General features: G+C 41.2%; 1 protein-coding gene across 2 annotated transcripts in view; it reads left to right on the top strand.

Annotated features, from left to right (window-relative positions):
* slc5a2 (solute carrier family 5 member 2) overlaps window positions 1–23499 on the top strand; it is a 49630-nt gene that overhangs the window by 3494 nt on the left and 22637 nt on the right. For both annotated transcript variants that reach the window (XM_069911439.1, XM_069911438.1), the window contains exons 2-9: window positions 2048–2213; window positions 8376–8447; window positions 9009–9113; window positions 11477–11536; window positions 13382–13486; window positions 14019–14124; window positions 20631–20711; window positions 22114–22343. In XM_069911439.1, coding sequence (XP_069767540.1) covers window positions 2091–2213; window positions 8376–8447; window positions 9009–9113; window positions 11477–11536; window positions 13382–13486; window positions 14019–14124; window positions 20631–20711; window positions 22114–22343 — 882 coding nt within the window. In that variant the 5' untranslated portion in view covers window positions 2048–2090. The remainder of the gene's footprint in view (window positions 1–2047; window positions 2214–8375; window positions 8448–9008; window positions 9114–11476; window positions 11537–13381; window positions 13487–14018; window positions 14125–20630; window positions 20712–22113; window positions 22344–23499) is intronic.

Genomic DNA, 23499 nt, shown 5'->3' with positions numbered 1-23499 from the left:
TCTCCACCAACTTTCTCAATATATTTTCTTCTTCTCCTACATCTCTAGCAGCATAGTAAAATTCTGATAAACCAGCATGCTTGGGACTTCAGTTGTGCTGGACGAGCAGTATTTCTTGACTGTTGGCCATTGTACCTATTATTACCAAATCAATTTTTGATTGCGCATTACTCAGTAGTATAATAATCTTTTTATTGCATTTTCAGTGAAGAGAGATAGATATTTCAATTATTGTTTGATGGTCAAATATTCCCACACAAGCTCCCCAATGAAGGAATAAAATTTAATACACAGTAATCATCAGTAAAGCTAAATCATTAAGAGTTAGCTTTTTCATCAATTCATTCATATTATGTAGTAGACAAATACTTTGGTTCTTCACCTACATTCACTTTGCAGAGTATAGTGCTAATTTTCATTTATTTTACAAATAAATGGTAGTCCCAAGGCAAGTGCAGAGAGCCGAGACAGGATTAATCCAGATTGGATTAATCCAGAATGGAGATGAATGTGGCACATTAACTGTTTGTACAAAATAATGTGGACTAATACACAGTTTTATTGTGGAAGTGAAAACTATTGACTGCTTTAGAAAGGATAAAGTGGGGAAAGGAATGCTAGGTGACAGTAAAAATAAAACTCACTGGAAGGCAGCAACTGTAAACTACCATCCACACATTAAACTTGTTTATTGCATATTTATTGATTGAATGTTATTTATTTATTACATAAATTGTTAAGTAACCCCGTTAAGTTTAAAGTGACCAGGAACAATGCAAAGGCTTCAGACCCTGGCTCCAGCCATTAAACCTCCCCACATTTTTGGCCTCTGCTTTTCTAGACCCCAACCCTAACTCCGCCCTCACACCTATCCAGCCATTAAACCTCCCCACATTTTTGGCCTCTGCTTTTCTAGACCCCAACCCTAACTCCGCCCTCACACCTATCCCACATTCTGGATTCTGGCACCAGTTACGCACTGGACATCTGGCACTGGACACACACACCCCACTTGCACTCTGGAGCACTGGTGCATGTTCCAGGCTAGTGAGTTATCTAAATGCTGAAATATCAGAAATTCTTAACAATTGGATGCTACGTTTTTAATATGCCTTTCACATACCCACAATGTTGAACACCCTGCTGAGAATAGGTCAGGAAGAAATCCAGTGCTTTGAATATTGTGCTATCACATGCCCTTGCATATATTAATGCCTATGGGCCAATATGATCTATAATTGTGAATGTTTACTTGGATTTAAGGTTGCAAAAATTAACATCTTTGTCAATTTACAAAAAATATTATTATGCAGTATATTTCCCAACACAGATGTGAGATAAATCCTGACTTACCACAGTGTAGTCATTTATTAAGATTTACTGCCCAGTCCAACTGCCATAAGCTCCGTACAGGCTTTGAACGGCCTGTTAAAGGAGCCTACGTTAGTTTTATTTAGAATCCCACGACCGTGGGTCTGTGCCCAAGATGGCTGTGTCCATGATCGGCAGCAGCCACAAGGGGTTGCGAACTCCAGGGAAGCAGAGGACTGGCTTAGGACACAAGAAAATGGGGATACCACCCCTCATCTGAAAAGGAGAAGTAGAGGAGGAGGCCCACGGGACAGTGACCACGACGGCGGACCAGTGAGGGGCTCTGCAGCCGAAAAGCACACAGACAGCAGAGGGTTGGCAACTTGAGGCGAGGAATTCACGCAGGCACTGAGCTGCTGGACACTTGGTGACTCTGGGGGAACTCTCTTTTGCTTCTCTTTGACTGTAAGAGACGCTTAAGGCAATTTCTGCTGATGGCGAATCTGTCTGCCTTACAGCAGACAAAAGGCTGTTTCTTGTAATATGACACTGTTTTCATTACATGACAATAAATTGAATCATGAAATCTGATGTTACAACAACTATCAGAAAGTCTCCCCTGTTGAATTGGAAGGTTTTTGACACTCAGTAACATATTAAAAGTGATGGGTTCAATCATTACTCACGAGGACTGTATTAATAGGCTGGTCTTTCTTCCTGTTGACCATTATCTTAGACTCCTTCTTCGTGGTGCATTCCCTGTCTACATACTGAGCTAAATGAAGCCATCTGCATCACCGCCATCTATCACGTCTACAGCCAAAACTGTGGCCATCAATAATGCTGCAGACATCAGCGTGATCACCATGTACTTTATTTTGGTCATCGGCATTGGACTATGGGTGAGTGTTTACTACCTTATCCTTTTTCACTTCCTATTTATCTTCTTAAATATTATACCTTGTGCAGAATGTGTGACATAGTTGGTCATATCTTGTTTCAGTGTTTATTCTTCATTTCTGTTTCCTGTGTTTCTGATCAGACTAGGTCATCACTGGGTCCAGTCAACCTTCTGTATTTCTCAGCATTTTTCTGGTTCTCTTTGTTAAAATGGGTTCACTGTCCCCGCCAGGTACATTCTCATGGAACCAAAGCAAGGAAGAATATAAGGAATTGGAACTGGAGTAGCTATTTTGACCTTGGTGCCTACTCTGCCATTGTAAGATTATTAATGATTTTGTACTTCATCCCCATTGACCTGAAATAACTAACCCCATGTCATTTGATTTCCTTAATATCTTAAAATAAAAGCTATTCGTCTCTTTAATACAATCAGTAACTGACCCTCTGTAATTCTTTTGGGTTGTGAATTACAAATAATGTCATTTTTGTCTTGAATCCCTGTGGTGCACTAAGGTAGCAACAAGCAAGCACAAACTCAGAAAAGACTATGCAACAGGCTTTATTCCAGTAAAAGTCATGCCTTGGTGGCTCCCCATGTGACTGGCTCAGGTTTATATTCAGGTTGGCTGATTGACAGCGGCCAGGTGGAGTCAGCCCCTTAGGTGGTCGAGTCAGGTTGGCTGAGTGACAGCCGGCCAGGTGGAGTCAGCCCCTTAGGTGGTCTAGTCAGGTCGGTTGAGTGACAGCTGGCCAGGTGGAGTTAGGTGATCTTCCTGCAGGTACAGAGATCGCCCCCCCCCCCACCCCTGCAGTAGGTTGGTGGTCGTATCACCACAATCCCTTCATTTAAAACTGACCCCTAGTTTTACATCCCATAGCAAAGGTAACCATGGTCAATCTCTTCAAGAATTCTTCTGAGATCAAGAGAATTCAGACCAGTCCGTTTAATCTCTCATCATAAAACCAACCCACCATCTCAGCAAAAAAAATCTGGGTATGATTCCATCACCTTATTCAGCCCAATATTGAATTGCAGATGCACTGGCCATACTGGCTACAGACTCACTGCTCTTTTAGGAATATAATTACAATCCTTCCATTGGGATGCAGTTCCACTGAATGAATGAATGAGTGAATGAGAGGTTATTTTCATATACAAGGTTACAGATACAATGAGTCTAATTTGCTGCAGATACATAGATCAGTAAAATGCACTAATTTAAATTGCTACACACCTAAAAATTGTACATATAAAATAATAAATAAATAGTCGCACCTCAGTTAAGTGCAAAAAAAGTGACTTTACAATAGTGCAGACGGATCTTTGGTGGAGCTGGAAAGATGGTCTGCTAGGTCCAGGAGAGATTCTCCAATTATAAGGACTCTGGGGAACTTGAAACTACTGACCCCATTTGGGTCCATCTTATCCGCTTTTTCCTTATCAGACTAAATCTTGGCGCCTTGTAACCAGACAGTTTTATTCCGCATTCAAGAGTACAGCGCAGCTGCCCTATTCCCATTGCTCTGCATCAGTGTATTTACTCCCACAAATTCTTTAGTGCCTACAAAATAATTGGCTTGTTGCTCCATACTGATCATCATTCCTTTGCCTGACAGTGGAGTTCAGATCCTCGGATCTATACTGGCATATTGGCCTCATCTTGGGGTACAATCCTTATGACCCATAGTGGGGTACAGAGGTAGGCCATGTTATGGAAGAGAGCCTGCAATGTAGTTTAATTATGCTGCTTCATTTGAGTTACAGGACCAATGCCACATATTAAATTTTGCATGGCATCAAATTGATTAAAATCCCTCTGTCTCATATAACCGATTCCTGTTACTTTCCACTGCTATACAATCCCTTAATAAATGTGAGTCACTTGCCCCATTATTCAGAGGCATTTTCCTGTGTGAAGTGCTGAGGTATCATCCCATTCCATACCAATAACAGAAATCTTCTACTGTGATAGAACATTTTATCATTTATTCATTCACTATTTTGTGTTTCTTATGCTTCGATATTAACATGAGTAGACTTCCACTGCTCCATATTAAAGTGTAATTGCTCAAGATGGTGGTGCTTGTGCTGGGCAGTGTACCATGAGGGGTTGCAAACTCCAGGGGAACAGAATACTGCACAGGGGACCAGAAAGAGGGAGAACAATCCCCATTGAGAAGAATAGGAGATGACCCTACAGAATGATGACCACAGCAGAGGACCAGCGAGGGGCTCAGGTGCTGAAGGCTTTCTTAATTGTATCAGAGATTTGGATCTGGAGCTTGGGTTTTAGATGGTTTGAACTGGGGTCTATGCAGCTGTGGAGGCTCCTGGAAGCGAATCCATGCACACAGTCTCTGAAGGGATTACAGGTACTCCCCAAACATCCATGTTCCATTCTGCACATACGTCGGAATTTCCCTGTAGGGATTACTATACACAAAAGCCACTTGGAAGCTAGGTGGGACTCTTTATTCACGACACTTGGGGCAGGTATTGTAAGAGCCAAAATGCGCGTACTTACCTTGTTAGATGGCGTCCCAGGATCTGTAGGCTGGGCGCGGCCATCTTGATTCCTGTGCACATATGTGAGTCTTTGGTTGGCGCATGAGCGGTGGGTTTGAGTATTGGAGTTCAGTTGGTGCATGCGTGAGAGTTAAGCACCCTGACGATATTGAATCAAGATGGCCTTGCCCAGCCTACGGACCCTGGGACGTTGACTAACAAGGCAAATGTGTACATTTTGGCTCTTACATGCCCTGTTATAATTTGTCAAATACAACATAAACTGTATAAATGTTATAATTTTTGGTCATAACTCACATAGGTCATAAGTCAGGGACTACCTGTATTTTATTCTTCTCTTCTATAGTCAGGGGCGCTGAGCAATGCTCATGCCAACTCTTTATTTGCTTTATGGCAGGCAAAAGTTGAAGTATACCTAGTATATTAAATTTTTAATGTCTTATTATGTGGCAATTAAAAAGAACCTTTGAACCTTTTTAATTGTACTACATGTCGTTACTGGTTACAGATCCACTACCCTTACTGGTTACGGTTCAATTGCTCTTTGCTGGTTACATTTCCATTTTCCCTCACATGCGTTTGTTCTGCCCATTCAAGTCAATGTTGCATAGCCTGGATACAGGCTCTTCAGCCCAACTCATAATGGTGCCGAAAGTGCCTTCCTGAATAAATTCCACTTACCTGAATTTAGCCCATATTACTCTTTCAAATCCTTGAACCTTTCCAAGTGTCTTTTAAACATTTGAAATGTAGTTGTCTCTCCTACTTCTTCTGGCAGCTTGTTCTGTGTGAAAATTTGCACAAATACCCTTTAAATCTTTCCCCTTTCAGCTTAAACCTATGCCCTCTGCTCCCTGAGGAAAAAGACTATGACCATCCACCTTAACTATGCCCCTCATGATTTTGTATACGGTGAAGTCTCAGTTTCCTACACTCCAGGGAAAGCAGTTCCAGCCAATTCATTCTCTCTTTATAACTCCAGCCCCCCCATGTTGCAGCAACATCCTTATGAATCTTTTCTGCCCACTCTTTAGCATAATCACATCCTACCTGTAGTATGGTGACCAGAACTAGTTCTCCTTCTCCTCACTGGTTACAGTTCTACTGCCCCTCACCATATAGAGTTTTATAACTCTTTACAGGTTACATTTCCACGCCCTCTTAGAGATTACTAGTTCAATTTTTCCATATTGGAATCCAGTCCCACTGTCACTGCCTTTTTCCGATCACAGTTCCAATTTCCCTTACTGGATGCAGCTTTTCAATAGATTCTGAAATCCTACAAAATCCTGAATCTGTAGTTCCTGTGCAAAGTTGGTCAAATCTCCATGGATCGATGGAGGCCGTGTCAAACTATTTTGATGACACAACTGTGGTTTCATTTCTAGCCCGGTTTACATTTTGATCCCTCAATACTTTATCGATTATCTTTGATCGGAAATGAAAACAGAAAATGTTGAAAACAGTGTTCATTGATCCAGAAATCAAAAATCAAAATGTGTTGAGTCAGTTCCCTCCATCCTTTGGAGTGGAGATGCTATTCTTGAATATTCGTATGAAATTGCAAAACATCCTCATGTCTCTCCACATCTCCAACTATTCCAGGAATCTTGTTGATCATATCAACTCCCTTAATCATAACAGAACAATTATTTTTTATACTGTTCCCATCACATTTGTTTGACAATATGCTTCATGTAAGAGTATACCTTACAACTACCAACACAATTCAGTTAAAAAAAAAGAATGGAGTAGTAACCTAGATTAAACATTAAGGTGGATCTGTTAATGTTAGAGTATAGAAGGGTACTTCAGATTTTGAAGTTTCACAGAAAGGTGCATGTTCTCTGCAATAAATACAATTGCACAAGATTTGAAAAATATCTTCTGATATTCATATGAATTCATTATCGCAACTTTAATTTTTACCTCAACGTCAGAACAGATCAGTTGAAATGGAATACACCTGACAGCTGTATCATCCCTATATCTGTCAGCATCACAAGGAATAAACAATTAATATTATTGCTGAATAGGTTGGGACTTGGTTTAAGAGTGGGGCTATCTACTTTTTCAGAGTATTCCATCTGACCCTGTAAGTGTTCACAGAGAAGAGGAGTCAAAGGTTCCATAAATAATTACAAGGGAATATTACTGAGTAATTTTGTTTGCTCGTCTTCAGCACACAATTATCAGTGTAAGCTAAAATATGAAGAGAATCATTGCATCAAATACTTTGTTTATTTGGTTTACTGACTGGAACAGGCCAATGTTTTGGAAGAAGTCCAGTAGAGGTGTTCATGCAATCTGATAGGTGGGGTGGTCCAGTAAATAAAAGCGCTCCTCTTGTTATAAATTTCTTCTATCAGGGGCAGCCTTAATGTCGCCAGGAAGATAGCATTAGCATTGGAGAATGGAAAAGCCATTCAAGCGCACAAAAATACGTGAGGAGCTACGCACACAGCTGGAATTTAAAGAACTGTCAGTCAATCCAAGGAGCGCTTATCTGTATAAGTTAAATTTAGGCACTGGTTCATCCTTTGGTCTCAATTCAGTACAGATCTTCACTAGATTTTCATATTGTAATAACTTGCAATTTATGGTAGCTATTAGTCATGCAAGTTGCCCATATTTATACTGGACACTGCCTTAAGCATCTGGCAATGCCGAAAATCGTTTACAGGGTTTATCATTAACAGCTTTTATAGGCATCCCTATCATAGTTTCCACCTCAGTTACTTGAGAATGAAACCTGTGTGCAAAATCACAACCACCAAGCTGATATCTGTTCATCCTTGCCCTCGTTCTTCCCATCATACCCAGTGTCACACCACTGTACATCTTGTCTCTACTCACAGTTATAAGGTGGAACATTCCACTGATATGTGGTAAGCATCCTTTGGCATTTGTATTGGCTCCTGTGAAGCCAGTGGTGGGCTGGGGTGGGGGGGGGGGGGGGGGGAGGGAGGTGGAATCGAACGGGTGCATTTGCAATATTATGATAAGAGAGAGTGGCATCGTCCTGACCCTTCTGATGCTTTCCACATCCTTGTGTTATCAAAACTGTGCTGGTTTATTGTGATTGGGATAAAAGCACTGCAAAATCCCAAACCAATCTCTCACCTATGGAAAATTCATTGAGGAAGTGAAATCACAACTCATGATGTGTGCGTGCTTGAGCGGGGTGAAGGTGTCATACCAATCTTTGGCTGCTCGTTTATAAGGGGTATGCCCAGCATGGCTGCCTGGATATGGAATTCTCTTCACTAGCTGCCTTGAATCAGAAACTGTGCATGACACATCAGATCTACCAATGACTTTAGTTCTAAAATCACCTGCCTTCTTACTGCTAGGGCTGTTATTTGTGCATCAGTTCTCACGTATCATCTTCAATAAAATGGAAGGTGCTAGGACTGATCAATGGTACAGAATTGGAGAGTTGCCATTTTCCTGCTCCTCCCTCTCCTAATCTACTGTCCTTTCACATGGAGGACAGGCCCACAAATAATGGTTTGAACATGCTCTCCCACCTTTCAGTTATGCTTGCTGTAACAAACTGCCCTTTCCTTCCAAAGAAGACATAATGATCTGCTGATAGATGTATGGAATGTGATCCAATTATTGTTTTGTTTAGTCCATGTGCAGAACCAACCGTGGAACAGTAGGCGGATACTTCTTGGCCGGGAGGAACATGAACTGGTACACTGTAAGTGACAACTATTTTATTCATTTAATTTACTTGATAATATCTTCTTAAATTATAGCAAATGAATTGTTCAGAAAACTAAAATCACTCTGTTAATTCACTAATATGCCATTGTTGCGCAATTGGCCTCAATTGGCAGGTGTGTCTTAGCCGGAAGATATGAAAAGCTAAATGGTTAGAATTGAAAAAAAAGTTGAGAAATAATGAGAATATAACTTAGTTTTGTGATTGTAGGCAGCAGCATCAGTTTGGAGAAACCAGAAATTACTTAATTTTATTGGATTAATTTGACCTCGTGTAATTGGTGGACACTCAAAATTACTCCTGGAAATGGGCCTCAGTTATACAATAGTCCACAATTACCTGTATTTCTTTTGTTACAAAGCCTCACTGAGGTGTAAGGTGATTGCATCAATCTTCCTGCCGTTATTATTTGCTCAGGTCCATGTCTTTCATAGACAAAAAAATTCTCTTGTTTTGACATTCTTGTATTAGAAATATGGTTTAAGAGCTTTTTTCAGGGGGGGGGAAAAAATCTCACTTTCCCAATTCTACCTCCAGATTGGAGCCTCACTTTTTGCAAGTAACATTGGAAGTGGACACTTTGTCGGCTTGGCGGGCACAGGGGCAGCAAATGGTTTGGCAGTCGGTGGCTTTGAGTGGAATGTAAGTACAACAAAACAAGCTGAGTTTAAATTCAAAGACACAGCGCTTCATGCATCTTAATGGTAGATCTCCTGAATTGTTTGTCCCCTCTTCATGTATTCTTGACACACACTGACGTGCATTGTCCTGATACTAGATCCAATGATGCATCGAGAAACTGATAAAGTCAGGTCTTGACTTGGCTCCCCAGTTATCTGAAACATTGCCAGGTCCTGGGAGCTAGGTTGAAGCTATCACTGAATGCCCTTGAGTCAAATACATTGGCGTTCCCATATAGATTTCCCTCTGCCTCACAATACTATCTCCGAATGACCAATAATTAGGCCTATGTTTATTACTGAATGTTTTAATACTACTCGTATAATCGTAGAGACTCACAGTACGGGAAGAAGCTATTTGGTACACTGGGCCTACAGTGGATCGCTGAAAAATTGTTATGATTAGGAATATAATGTCTGTAATTTTCCGAGTTATGCCAGATAAACAGAAGGCTGCAGAAAGTGGCAGATAAAGGCGAGAACCTCACAGGCATCTCCCTCCCGTCCATTAATGACATCAAAGTGAGGCACTACTTCAAGAAGGCAGCTCAAGGAGGATCTGTCCTGGAGCCTCAAACCTCTGCAGGTGAACCCTGGAGAGCGTTCTGGCTGGTTGCACCACTGCCTGGTACGGAGGCGCCAACTCTCAGGAGAGGAATAAACTCCAGAGGGTTGTTAACTCGGCCTGCGACATCACAGGCACCAGACTCCACTCCATCGAGGACATCGGCATGTGTCTTAAAAAAATGCAGCCACTCTCCTCAAAGTCACCCATCACCCTCTCCACTCTGCTACCATCGGGAAAATGGTCCAGGAGCCTAAAGACGAGCACTCAATGCCACAAGGACAACTTCTTCCCCGCTGCCATCAGGTTCCTGAATGATCAATGAACACTGCCTTATTTCTCGTGCACTATATTTTTTATAGTGATGTCGTAAGATGGTTGTAATATGTACGTTTGTACTGTGAAGCTGCCGCAATCCACCGAATTTCGTGACTTGTGCGTGACAATAAATTCTGATTCTGAGAATCATAAAATATCACCATCAATCTCATCATGCTCTTTTCTTGCTGATACCTTTGGTCAAAAGGTGCAGAAGCCAGACGTCTGACCTCTCTAGCTTCAAGACAGCTTTTTAATTCAATAGTGATCAGGTGCTTGAATCTTCCCCTTTGCTGAGGAAGGATGGGCAAAAGTGCACATGAGTGTGTTGTGTTTGTGTGCACGTGAAGTCCATGTAGACAACATTCACCGTCCTACCCTTAACAATCATCTTAAAAACTATTAAATAAATAAATAATGAGGGAGAACAATAAAAAGAGCTATCCCCTCCCTCTATCACTTTGCAGCTGTTTTCTCTTGTGCCCTCCCACCCATATCCATGTATGACTTCTTTCCTGTTGCTCCTTCCCCTGCCTCTCCACCCACCATTTTATTTAGATGCCTGCCTGCATTTTGCTCATACCTTGATAAAGGGCTCAGGCCCAAAATGTTGGTAATGCATCTTTATCTTTGCTACCCAAACAACACTGCATGGCTTGCTGAGTTTCTCCAGCATTTTTGTGTAAATTACAATTACAACATCTGCAGATTTTCTTGCTTAATCATTGTATCTAATGTACCTCATTTATTAGACCATTTGGGTCTTGTGTCAACTGGATAGGCTGTATTTGATTAAATTTATTTGGATTTCCCTCTGATAGGTGTAACCTTCTTCTGCTCAAATCCATTTTGCCCCAGACACTATCATGCCTCCCAGTTTTTCATTCCTTTTTTTTGAGGGACAGACATTTAAAATCCTTGCATAGTACCAGCACTACTTCCCATGCATTTACCAATGTCTCTTGGCAGAGACAAGAGCACTGTTTTACCTAGTGCAAGATCAAAGATCACAGACTCGCAGTGGGCAGCATGCATCCTCCTCATGTAGCTACAATATAGCCTCATGCTTTCCCCAGCCTCCCAGCACAGTTGGCGTAGTGCAACTCCTTGACAAGAGCCAGCGATCGGGACCGGGGTTTGTATCCCACACTGTCTGCAAGGAGTTTGTACATTTTCCCCATGTCTGCTTGGGTTTTCCCTTGGGCCTCCGGTTTCCTCCCACCGTTTGAAATGTACCAGGGGTGTTAGGTTAATTGGGTGTAAATTGGATGGCCTGTTACCACACTGCATGTCTAAATTTTTAAAAAAATTAAATTTAAAATCCCTCATGCTCATCCCAACTTTGGAGATGTCTTATATTCTGCACCCCTTTTCTTTAGTTTTTCAGTTAACCAATGGTGAATCGATCGGTCATATTTAACATTGTGTTTTGCTTCTCACAGGCCCTATTTATTGTCTTACTTCTGGGTTGGCTCTTTGTTCCAGTTTACCTGACAGCTGGGGTAAGTATAAGACTCCATTTCAAATGAGCATTTGTTGCATGTGGCTAATTAATAATCCATGGAGGCATGCAAAATGGGACGATGTCCTTTCTCCTGAAGACAGATTCAAACGAGATCTCAGAGATGGGAGGACAATATTGCTTCCCTCACCACCCAGGGTCCGAAGTTGTATTGGATATTGGTGAAAGAATTTTTTTTTTAAATTTTTTATTTTTCACACTATGTACCATATTAACAAAAATACATATAAACCTTTCCATCATGAATATACACAGTGTCATTTTCTCCCCCTCCCTTCCCTCCCTCCTTCCCACCCCCATCTCTACCCACTCAACGTTCAAGATATATGATACATTAAACCCATTAAAACAATGTCATCACACAATGAAAATAAACAGGAAAATTGTGTCATCTACTTTTACACACTGGGTCAGTTCATTTTGTCTTCTTCTCATTCTGTCATTTTAGGTGGTGGAGGTCCGCGGTAGGACTTCTCTGTTGTGTTCCATGTACGGTTTCCCAAATTTGTTCGAATACTATGATGTTATTTCTTAAATTATATGTTATTTTTTCCAATGGAATGCATTTATTCATTTCTATGTACCATTGCTGTATTCTCAGGCTATCTTCTGATTTCCATGTTGACATTATACATTTTTTTGCTACCACTAGGGCTATCATAATAAATCTTTTTTGTGCTCCATCCAAATCGAGTCCAAGTTCTTTACTTTTTATATTATTTAGAAGAAAGATCTCTGGATTTTTTGATATGTTGCTTTTTGTGATTTTTTTAATACCTGATTTAGATCTTCCCAAAACTTTTCCACTTTCTCAATACCCAAATTGCATGTACTATTGCTCCCGTTTCCTTCTTACAGCAAAAACATCTGTCTGATACTGTTGGGTCCCATTTATTTAACTTTTGGAGTGTGGTGTATAGCCTGTGTAACCAATTATATTGTATCATGCGTAACCTCATGTTTATTGTATTTCTCATAGTTTCGGAGCATAGCTTTTCCCATGTTTCATTCTTTATCTTTATGTTTAGATCTTGTTCCCACTTTTGTTTGGGTTTACAACTTATTTCCTCGTTCTCTTTCTCTTGCAGTTTGATGTACATGTTTGTTATAAATCTTTGAATTATCATTATGTCTGTAATCACATATTCAAAATTGCTTCCTTCTGGTAACCTCAGCCTGCTTCCCAATTTGTCCTTTAAGTAGATTTTCAGTTGGTGGTATGCAAACATTGTACTGTGAGTTATACCATATTTGCACTTAATTTGTTCAAAAGATAATAATTTATTTCCCAAAAAACAATTTTCTATTCCTTTGATCCCCTTTCTCTCCCATTCTCTATGGGAAAGGTTATCTATTGTGAAGGGGATTAGTTGATTTTGCGACAATATTAATTTTGGTAGTTGATAATTTGTTTTTTTCCTTTCTACGTGAATCTTCTTCCAAATGTTGAGCAGATGGTGTAGTACTGGTGAATTCCCATGTTGCACCATCTTTTCATCCCACTTATATAGTATATGTTCAGGTACCTTCTCCCCTATTTTTTCTAGCTCTAATCTGGTCCAAGGTGAAAGAATTGTTGAGGGTAATGTTGATTTTATTTCAAGTGAGCAAAAGCGATTTAAGACTATTTTTTGCAATTTTCCTGATTTTTAATTCCTAGTGACTTCGATTCTCATTGTCCCTTGTATATCAGAAAGTTAAATATGACACCTTGTTCCTTATTATTATTATTTTCCTGCAGATCCCCAGATTGGCCTTTTAGATTCAGTAACTATTTGTAGATGCTTGGTCATTATTTGAGAATTCTACTTGTTCCTTTTCACAGGTCATCACCATGCCTCAGTACCTCATGAAGAGATTTGGAGGAAACCGTATTAGACTCTACCTCTCTCTCATCTCTCTCTTCCTTTACATATTTACCAAGGTGTCGGTAAGTATCTCCTCCTGCAGTCGTGGCGTTCAGCCAGGGTCCCCAAAAGGACTCCTGCTCGTTTAAAAAATAAAGGAGAAATGCCGATGCTTGAGTAAGTGATCAGAAGTTGGAAGAATTCAGTTTGCCACGCAGGATCCAAGGAGGCAAATGGGCCATTAACGCTGTGGTCAGGACCCCTTTTTTTGAGGCGGATGGGGAGGGGAGATTGCAAGCATTAGCGGGGAAGGTGGGATTTTGAGAGAAAAGAAGATGCAGGAGCAGGTTGACAATGGAACTAGATCAAAATGGGGGAAGATTCTATGTTCAAAGCCATTGAGTTTTAACCCACTAGCGTGGAACATAGATGTTGTTCTTATTTTTTTTAAAGTTGTTGTTCTGATGGAGAACACTTCCTTTTAAGGGTGGCTGCTAGTCAAACTTTGGTATCGAAAGAGTTTGTAGACCCCTGCCCTCCTCTTCAAGGATCCTTATGGGAATATTCCTGATATGTATTTACTACTGCTGATAGATTTGTCTGTTTTCCGCGCAGGTGGACATGTTCTCTGGAGCTGTTTTCATCCAACAAGCTCTGGGATGGAATATCTATGTTGCAGTAATTGCTCTACTGATCATTACCTGTATATACACTGTTACAGGTAGGCAATGAAGATCAGCCAAGTGAATATTAAGTTTACATGAAGCTTTCTGCAGGCTAAGCCTTCAGGGCAAGTGCAAGACAACAATAGACAGTCTGAACAAACCAGCTCCTGTCTCTAGTTTGAGATGAATCAATTAATCCTACCGAGTTGAATAATGGGCCAGAAAAATAGGACCGTCTCAGTTTCCATACTAGCCAAAATGTTCTCATTCACTGAAACAATGAACTGCACGATGCAGGAATCCTCCAATCCACCCCTGGTCTGTATTCAGTGAAGTGGTCACAGCGCGAATGGCACTAAAACTGATCTCCGTGCCTCTGGGATGAGAGGGGAGAAGAACCTGATTTACAGCTTTTGATCTTCATTCAGTAATTTTGTGCTAGAATGTCGCATACGTGTTGCTGTCTGACGGAGATAGAATCAATTTCAACTTGTTTGTTCCTCACCACCCTGAGTCCCCTTACCCAACAGCCCCATCCACCACCAAATGACCGAATCAGTATCTCGAGTTCACAGTTGTCCATTTTTCGTCAGGCCTGAAACCCCTGCGCTGTTGGCGCAGCAAGACTCATCAGTCAGCCTTTTCTCCCATTCCTGAATTATTGTGATTTTTTTTTCCAGTAGCATCACTTCAAATTTTAAAATGGCTTTTTTAAATCAGATTTCACAATATAATGTGAATTTGCATTGGAGTTGCATCTTCAATTTGGAAAGTGGTTGATTCATCAAGATCATTGAAGAAGGTGATACAGGTAAACCTGTAGATTGCAGAAAATGCTGGAAACACTCAACAGATCAGGCAGCATCTGTGGAAAGAGGAACAGTTACTGTTTCAGTTTTGGGATTCTCTCTAACTCCAATGATGCCAAGAGAATTAAAGGGCAAAACACACATGCAAAGCAGATTCTTACAAGCCTTTATTATTTTAAGCCTAATTAAGATTCACTATCTTGCAGAGAGCTTCTTGAGTTCTGCCAACCAAATGAAGCTTACGAGCTACTTTCAGGTTTAATGTAGGAGGCTTATTCCTTCTGTTTAAGGGAGCAATAATTCTGGTAAATAGGAATCTTTGCTCAAACATTGACAAGATGCGCTGCTGACCCCAAGACATGATGTAGAACTGCACAGGGAAAAATGTTCTTACACATCCTTAGAGGTCAGGCAATTTTAAGGGAATTGTTACTGCAGATGCTGAAATCGTGACTGAACAAAGAGGGAAGCTGGACGGACATTGGGGGATTAGCAGGTCAGGCAGCATCCGTGGAGAGAAATTGCCAGTCAATGTTTCTGGTAGGGGTCTAGCGGCCTTAAGAGACAGGCCAAAGGATTAGGAATATTCAGTTTCAAAATGGTTAGACAAGGCGAATCAATGGGTGCTCAAGGCCAGAACTGATGAAGTGGTTGTCATTAGTAAAGAGGTCAGTCAGGAAGATAGTCAGTAGGAATTTTATGGATCATCAGTTGCCTGTGTCCTATAGGATGAGATTGTTGGTTGGGGAGGGTGAAGGATCCTTAGGAGATTGTCATTGGAGGATTGTCAGTCTTAGATAATCTGGATTGGGGATAGGAGAGAGAATGTCAAGAGAGGAATTTGTTTATTGGAATGCAGAGAAGAGGTGGAAAATCTCATGATATGGCGCAAGAGTAACAACCTGAGTCTCAATGTGGACAAGATGAAGGAGATGATTGTGGACTTCAGGAGGACCAAGAAAGACCACCCTTCACTACACTTCAATAACTCTACTGGAGTGAATGGAGAACACCAAATTCCTCAGAGTTCACTTACCTAGTAAACTATCATGGACATACAGCATCTTCTCATTTGTCAGGGAATGTGAAACATTGACTGCACTTCCTGAGAAGACTGAAGCGGGCAAGACTACTGGCCACCATTATGACAACCTTCTACAGGAGCTCTACCAAGCGTGTCTTGGCCAACTGCATCACAGTGTGATGTGATTGCTACAGAGAAATAGATCAGAGGCCAATCCACATGACCATGTCAGAGAAGATTACTGAAGTCTACCTGCCCCACATTGATAGGATGTACTGGGATCATTGTCTGAAGAAGGCGGGCAAAATCATTGAGGACCCCTTCCACCCTGCACATAGCATATTTCAGCAACTCCAATTAGGAAAGAGATATGGGAGTATCAGAGCCAGCACCACCAGACTGAGGAACAGCTTCCCATGGGCAGTGAGAAGGCTGACTCTCATATTCATGAAGCAACATTTATTTATTTATTTTCATATATGAGTACTTGTCCAGCATATGTATTGTTTGTCTTTATTTGAGTTATGTCTGGTTATATGTCTGCGTGTTTTGTACTTAAGACTGGAGAACTCTGTTTCGTGGGGTTGTACTTGTACAATCAGATGACAATAAACTTGACGAATTTGTTATTGAAGTCAGGTCAATAGTTGGTGGGAATTGGTAATTAAGGGAACCATGTGCAGAGAACAAAAAAAAGGACTCTACATCACCTTTGTTGACCTCACCAAAGCCTTCGACACCGTGAGTAGGAAAGGGCTTTGGCAAATACTAGAGTGCCTCGGATGCCCCCCAAAGTTCCTCAACATGATTATCCAACTGCACGAAAACCAACAAGGTCGGGTCAGATACAGCAATGAGCTCTCTGAACCCTTCTCCATTAACAATGGCGTGAAGCAAGGCTGCATTCTCGCACCAACCCTCTTTTCAATCTTCTTCAGCATGATGCTGAAACAAGCCATGAAGGACCTCAACAATTAAGACGCTATTTACATCCGGTACCACACGGATGGCAGTCTCTTCAATCTGAGGCGCCTGCAAGCTCACACCAAGACATAAGAGCAACTTGTCCGTGAACTACTCTTTGCAGACAATGCCGCTTTAGTTGCCCATTCAGAGCCAGCTCTTCAGCGCTTGACGTCCTGTTTTGCGGAAACTGCCAAAATGTTGGGCCTGGAAGTCAGCCTGAAGAAAACAGAGGTCCTCCATCAGCCAGCTCCCCACCATGACTACCAGCCCCCCACATCTCCATCGGGCACACAAAACTCAAAACAGTCAACCAATTTACCTATCTCGGCTGCACCATTTCATCGGATGCAAGGATCGACAACGAGATAGACAATAGACTTGCCAAGGCAAATAGCGCCTTTGGAAGACTACACAAAAGAGTCTGGAAAAACAACCAACTGAAAAACCTCACAAAGATTAGCGTATACAGAGCCATTGTCATACCCACACTCCTGTTCGGCTCCGAATCATGGGTCCTTTACCGGCATCACCTATGGCTGCTAGAACGCTTCCACCAGTGTTGTCTCCGCTCCATCCTCAACATTCATTGGAGCGCCTTCATCTCCAACATCGAAGTACTCAAGATGGCAGAGGCCGACAGCATCGAATCCACGCTGCTGACGATCAAACTGCGCTGGGTAGGTCACATCTCCAGAATGGAGGACCATCGCCTTCCCAAGATCGTGTTATATGGCGAGCTCTCCACTGGCCACCGAGACAGAGGTGCACCAAAGAAGAGGTACAAGGACTGCCTAAAGAAAGCTCTTGGTGCCTGTCACATTGACCACCGCCAGTGGGCTGTTATCGCCTCAAACCATGCATCTTGGCGCCTCGCAGTTCGGCGGGCAGCGACCTCCTTTGAAGAAGACCGCAGAGCCCACCTCACTGTCAAAAGACAAAGGAGGAAAAACCCAACACCCAACCCCAACCCACCAATTTACCCCTGCAACCGTGTCTGCCTGTCCCGCATCGGACTTGTCAGCCACAAACGAGCCTGCAGCTGACGTGGACTTTACCCCTCCATAAATCTTTGTCCGCGAAGCCAAGCCAGAGAAAAAAAAGTTAAGGGAAGGGGTGGCGGAGGACGATACAGATGAAGGAAGTAGATTGATGGAGTTGTTTGTGGAGAAGTATTGGCATACCACTAGTTTGGATTGGATCAGATCGGTAGGTCTTTTGGGCTTGGATAACAGTAAAGAGCTTAGTGAGAATAGTAAGCATCCCTCTCACGTTTGGGGGGGGGGTGGAGTTTGGTCTCAAGGGAGAGTCCAGTAAGCATACATAAGGTGGGATCCAGAAGTGAATCAGATCCGGGTCAGGTAGGGCCCATTCCAGTAACAATGTTGCAGGTCTCATTAAGGCCCCATTCTGTGTGAGTTGTTCACAGATGGCTTGTATGGATAACAATTTAGAAGTGGGGTGCTTTTCTTGGCACATCATTAATGTACATTGTGCATTGTGGATCGAGAAGAAAAATCATGGATTATTATGTGCAGCATGGTCTATTCACCCCTCCCCCCATCCACTTTTTTTACACACTGAAATTGAGGCGTGTTGTGCAGAAAACCATGGTACGGCTTGGTCTCCCTCCTGGGTCCGCGCTCCCATACCTCTTTGCATTATGATAATCGCACAGCAATATCGATGCCACCAGCAGTCAGAAGAAATTCCTTGAATATTTCAGTCCACAAGAAATAGGTGATAAATTGCTGCAGTCTTTCAAAATGGTCATCTGTTCCAGACAATAAACTAACAAACTAAACAGGGCCATTGACATAATGGTCTTCCTTAATTTTTAGCTTACACAGAGAATTTTGCAAAGTGATAGGGCAGTTGAAATTCCTCACTAATGTAATTATTTGTTGAGCCTTTGACTTGCACTCTGTACATTTTTATGGGGTTGAATGGAATATTCTGGAATGCAATTAATGCACCAAATTAATCATACCATTCTTCGCCCTGGTATTAAACCATGTTTGACCTTTATACTGCAAAAATATGCAAGCAAACTCTAGAATCACGAGTTGAACAGTTGTATTATTTTGTTAGCTGAACAAATGTCACCTTGAAATGGAAACTGATAACTTTGTGCAAACCAAGAATTTATTTGCTGCCTTTAAAGTGGTATCTTCTACAGACAGATAGGGAGAGCACTTTGCAGTCCACCTCTATTCAGTGTGTCACCAAGCTTCCTCACTAGCTGTCTTCATCTCCCTTGACATAGAACATGGAGCTGCACTGCACAGGAACAGGCCCTTCGGCCCATGCATCTGTTCCACGTACAGTATGATGTACAAATTAAAGTAAAACTCTGCTGCTTCCATGTGATAGATATCCCTCATCCTCCTTCATATTCATGTGTCTGTCCAGAAGCCCCTTAAATGCTACTACAGTACGTTTCCAATTATCCAAAAACCACTTAGCCGAAGTTCTCAATTATCCGAAATTTAGAAAGTTGAAAAAAAAAGATATTTTCTTAAATTTAAGCAGAGATCACATTGTTTTTTGGTAAGAATTAAACATCATTTCATGTTTTAAAAACCTTCGTGTTGTTTAACTGTGGATTCAAGTGCTCTGCTGATGCCACTGGGCTACTTAAAATGATTTCTTGATTATCCGAAAAAGCTGGTTAACCAAAAAACATCGGGTCCCAAGCATCTCGGATAACCAGAAACCTACTGTATTGTATCTGCTTCCACCACTAGCAGCCCATTCTAGACGCCTTCTTCTCTCAGTGTAAAGAAAACTTTGCCCGCACACTGCTCCAAAGAAAGCTAACATAAGCCCAATGAATAAAATTTTGTCTTCTCACAGGGTTCATTTACAGCACTGGATTTAACACTGTAATTTCAGATAATCAATGATTTCTTTATATCTCACATTGGTGGCATTTTCTCTGTTTACTTCTGGTAATATCTCACGTGGATCTCTGGACCAATCTTTTGCTATTCACTTTAACATCCTCATTCACCTAATTCCACAATCCCTTTTATTGTTGAGAATCTCCTGCCCTTGATTCCGCCCTGGAGCTTCATTTCCCCCCTTCCTTTGGAAGTTAAACCTTGCTCTAGCTCTATTGTTTTCCAAATGCAATGAAAGGTCATCAACTTGAAATGTGAACTCTGGTTTTCCCTCCACACATGCTCCCTGACCCCATTGAGTATTTCCAGCATTCTCTTCTGAGCATCATTCTTTTTGTACAAGGCAACAGTAAATTTCTCAACTCGGGTTGTTATCCCCATTATCCCAACTGTAGAACAGGAAACTCCATCCAATCGTTTAACATCTTGCTCCTTCTTGTATTATGACTAACATGATTAAGTCCCTCATTGAAACTCTCTGAGCTGGTGACCTAATGCAGAAAAGGTGATTACATTTTATGAGGGAGGGAGAGAGGAGAAGTGAAAGTGATGGGGGAAGATCATAGAGATTTCTACTGAGCAACTTAATCTCACGTTAAGAGGTAGTTTTTTCATGAACAGAGGCCATTGGGTGGCATGGGCTCATGGGTCTGTTACCAATACTGTATATCTAAATTTATATTTTAAATTTAATAAATTTAAAATCTCATAGGCAGTGGAGTCCCAGTACTAGATGTTTTTGGGGAGAGCCATTGGTTGTGATACATCATCATTTCAAAAGCTTGAGGGTGATAAATGGGAACCAGTGGAGGAAAATATCCTGTTGTTGTGTAAGATCTGATTCTGATTCTGATTGATTGCAGGGGGCCTGGCTGCATTGATGTACACGGACACAATTCAGACTTTTGTGATTGTCGCAGGAGCTTTCGTGCTGATGGGATACTGTAAGAGAGTAATTCTTTGTACCTTTCATGCAAGAAAGACTTCACAATGTCCATACTTTCCCTTAATACTTCACCAAGCATTAATTGTAAGTGACAGAGCCACATGGAGTAGGAAGGGCCCAGGATCTGTGTGATCTCACAATTGGAGCGGTTGGGGCCTTAGCATTGTTGGGTTATCAAAGGAGAAAAGTCAACCAGTTCTTGACTTCCTCCTGGAAAATAGATGTGGATTTGAGCTTGGACTCGTTGTGGTGACCTCCTGGCAGGTATCTGAACTTGTATGAGCATATGGGTCAGACAGATGAGACCATCTGGTTCTTGTGAGAGAAGGCGAGGATACAAGGGAGGAGAAGGCACACTCAATTAATGCTACACAAACATGCAGAGTTTTTATTGTTGTGCTCCATGAGTACATTTCCATTCTTAAAAGTGTCTTGTGCATTTTCTGTTTATGATTGTGTGTCATTCTGAACATGCCCTGTATCCTGGGTGTGGAAATAAAGGAAGCACCTCTTTGTTTTAGATGATGTATATAATTTTATTCCAACTCTAACCATCTGGAAGCTTATTTCACACTGATCACTTTCTGTAACTGTGGTACGCTATATTTACAGTACATATAATGTTTACTTTTTCAATTCTCTCAGTAAATTTATCAATTAGTCTCTGTAAGATTACCTGTTAGATGCCATATTAATAGGTTAAAAAAAAATCCCAAATCTCTTCACTTTCGGTGTTTTGTGTTGACCATGGAGATGTTGACCCTTGATACCATGGCTTAAGTGTCCCAATTCTTGGCAACAAGACCTGAATAGTGAATTCAAGGTAAGGTGCAACAATAACACTATAAAGTTTGATTACTTCTACGTTGCCTGACATTCCACTCTTTAGGCAATGTATATCAACATTCTGTGGCCTTTACTGAATAGGGAACATAGGTTTAAGAGAAGAGGGAAAAATTTAACATGAATCTGAGGAATAACTTTTTACACAGAGGTGGTGGTTGTATGGAATTGGAAGGTGGTTGAGGCAGATACTATTGCAATGTTTAAGAAAACATTGGAGAGATTATATGAATAGGATACGTTTAGAGGGATATGGGGCCAAATGCAGGCAGGTGAGACTAGTGTGGGTGGCACATTTTGGACAGCTTCAGCAAGTTGAGCTGAAGGGCCTTTTCCATATTATGTGACTTCATGGCTCTGGTGCTCAGCATTGAGGCCTCTGCAACACAACTTCTGAAGTGGGTTATCCTGGCTACTTGCAGCATTTAAAATTATCCACAGTCAAATATACCTCCCAATGCACTGCTCACTTAAATGTTCTGTGCAATGTTTTCTCATATCTTAAGCTGCCTCTGTCCTGTAGATTTATATATGGATTTCATTTTTCCTTCCCACAGCCTTCCACGAAGTTGGGGGCTACCAGGCATTGTTTGCCAGATACAAAGATGCCATGCCGACCATTCGAGATTCACTAAATTCTTCTCTCTATAACATCTCTGACAAGTGCTATCTTCCTCGTGCTGACTCCTTCAACCTCCTACGAGATGCAGTCAATGGTGACTTACCCTGGCCAGGGTTAATCTTTGGCATCACCATCATCGGAGTTTGGTTCTGGTGCAGTGATCAGGTAGGCCGCTTTTCTGACTATTAAAGACTTTTGATCCCAGGTCTCAACAACTTTTTTGCTCTGAAAAACTCTCCATAAGCATAGATGCGCAAGGCTCCCTTTCATCCCTTGAATTTAAACCTTCAGGAACCATCAGTGGGTCAGGTACACTGTTATTTCCTGGAATAATAGAATACTTTACATTCAATACCAGCTGAATGGTTGATGTAGCAGTTAGCACAATGCATTTACAATGCTAGCGATTAGGACTGAATCAGGGTTTGAATCCCATGCTGTCTATAAGGAATTTGTACGTTCTCCCCATATCTGCGTGGGTTTTCTCCAGAACTCCACCATTTGAAATGTACTGGGGTGTAAGTTAATGGGGTGCAAATGGTTGCATGGCTCGTGGGCAGAAATGGCCTGTTACCGATCTGTATGTCTAAATATAATTTTTAAATTTAAATTATTTTTCAATCTTTTTATTGGTTTTTAAGAAAATAATAATATCAAAATAATATGATATAAAGTTCAGATCAAAGTAAATTAAAATTCCAGATAGTAATCAACGGTAAATAAGATTCGTATGATCCTTGTTGTCGATAAAATGGAAAAAAAACCTATAACTAATGTAATTTCTAACCCCAACCTATTATCTGAGCGATTACAATCAAAGACAAGCATTAACTACTAATTTCAATACTAATAGTTCAAAAAATGAAGAAAAGAAAGATTTTTGATAAAATAATTGAAAAAAGAACCCCAAAAATTATAAAAAAGTAATACTCGTAGTAGATGAAGACCTCATTTTCTCTAGTGAGAGGGATGCCATCAAATCCAGTAACCATTGTGTATGTGTGGGAAGGACAACATCTTTCCACCACACCAGAATGAGTCTTCTAGTGACCAGGGAAGCAAAAGCAACTACATGGGATTGAGATGGTGTCAAAATTAAGTCCATTGGTCCACCCAGTCCAAAAATAGCAATAAAAGGCCTCGGAGAGAGATTTATATCAAGAATTAAAGCTAGAGTAACAAATAGCTCTTTCCAGTAGTTATAAAGGAAAGGACAGAGCCAGAACATATGATGTAAAGTACCTTCCTAAGTTGTACACTTGCCACATTTAGAGGATATATTGGGGTAAATTTTAGCTAATTGAACTTTGGAATAGTGGGC

This window comes from Narcine bancroftii, chromosome 14, assembly GCF_036971445.1.
Source record: "Narcine bancroftii isolate sNarBan1 chromosome 14, sNarBan1.hap1, whole genome shotgun sequence".
In the NCBI taxonomy this organism is placed as follows: Eukaryota; Metazoa; Chordata; class Chondrichthyes; order Torpediniformes; family Narcinidae; genus Narcine; species Narcine bancroftii.
This window is presented reverse-complemented; position numbering and strand designations above follow the sequence as displayed.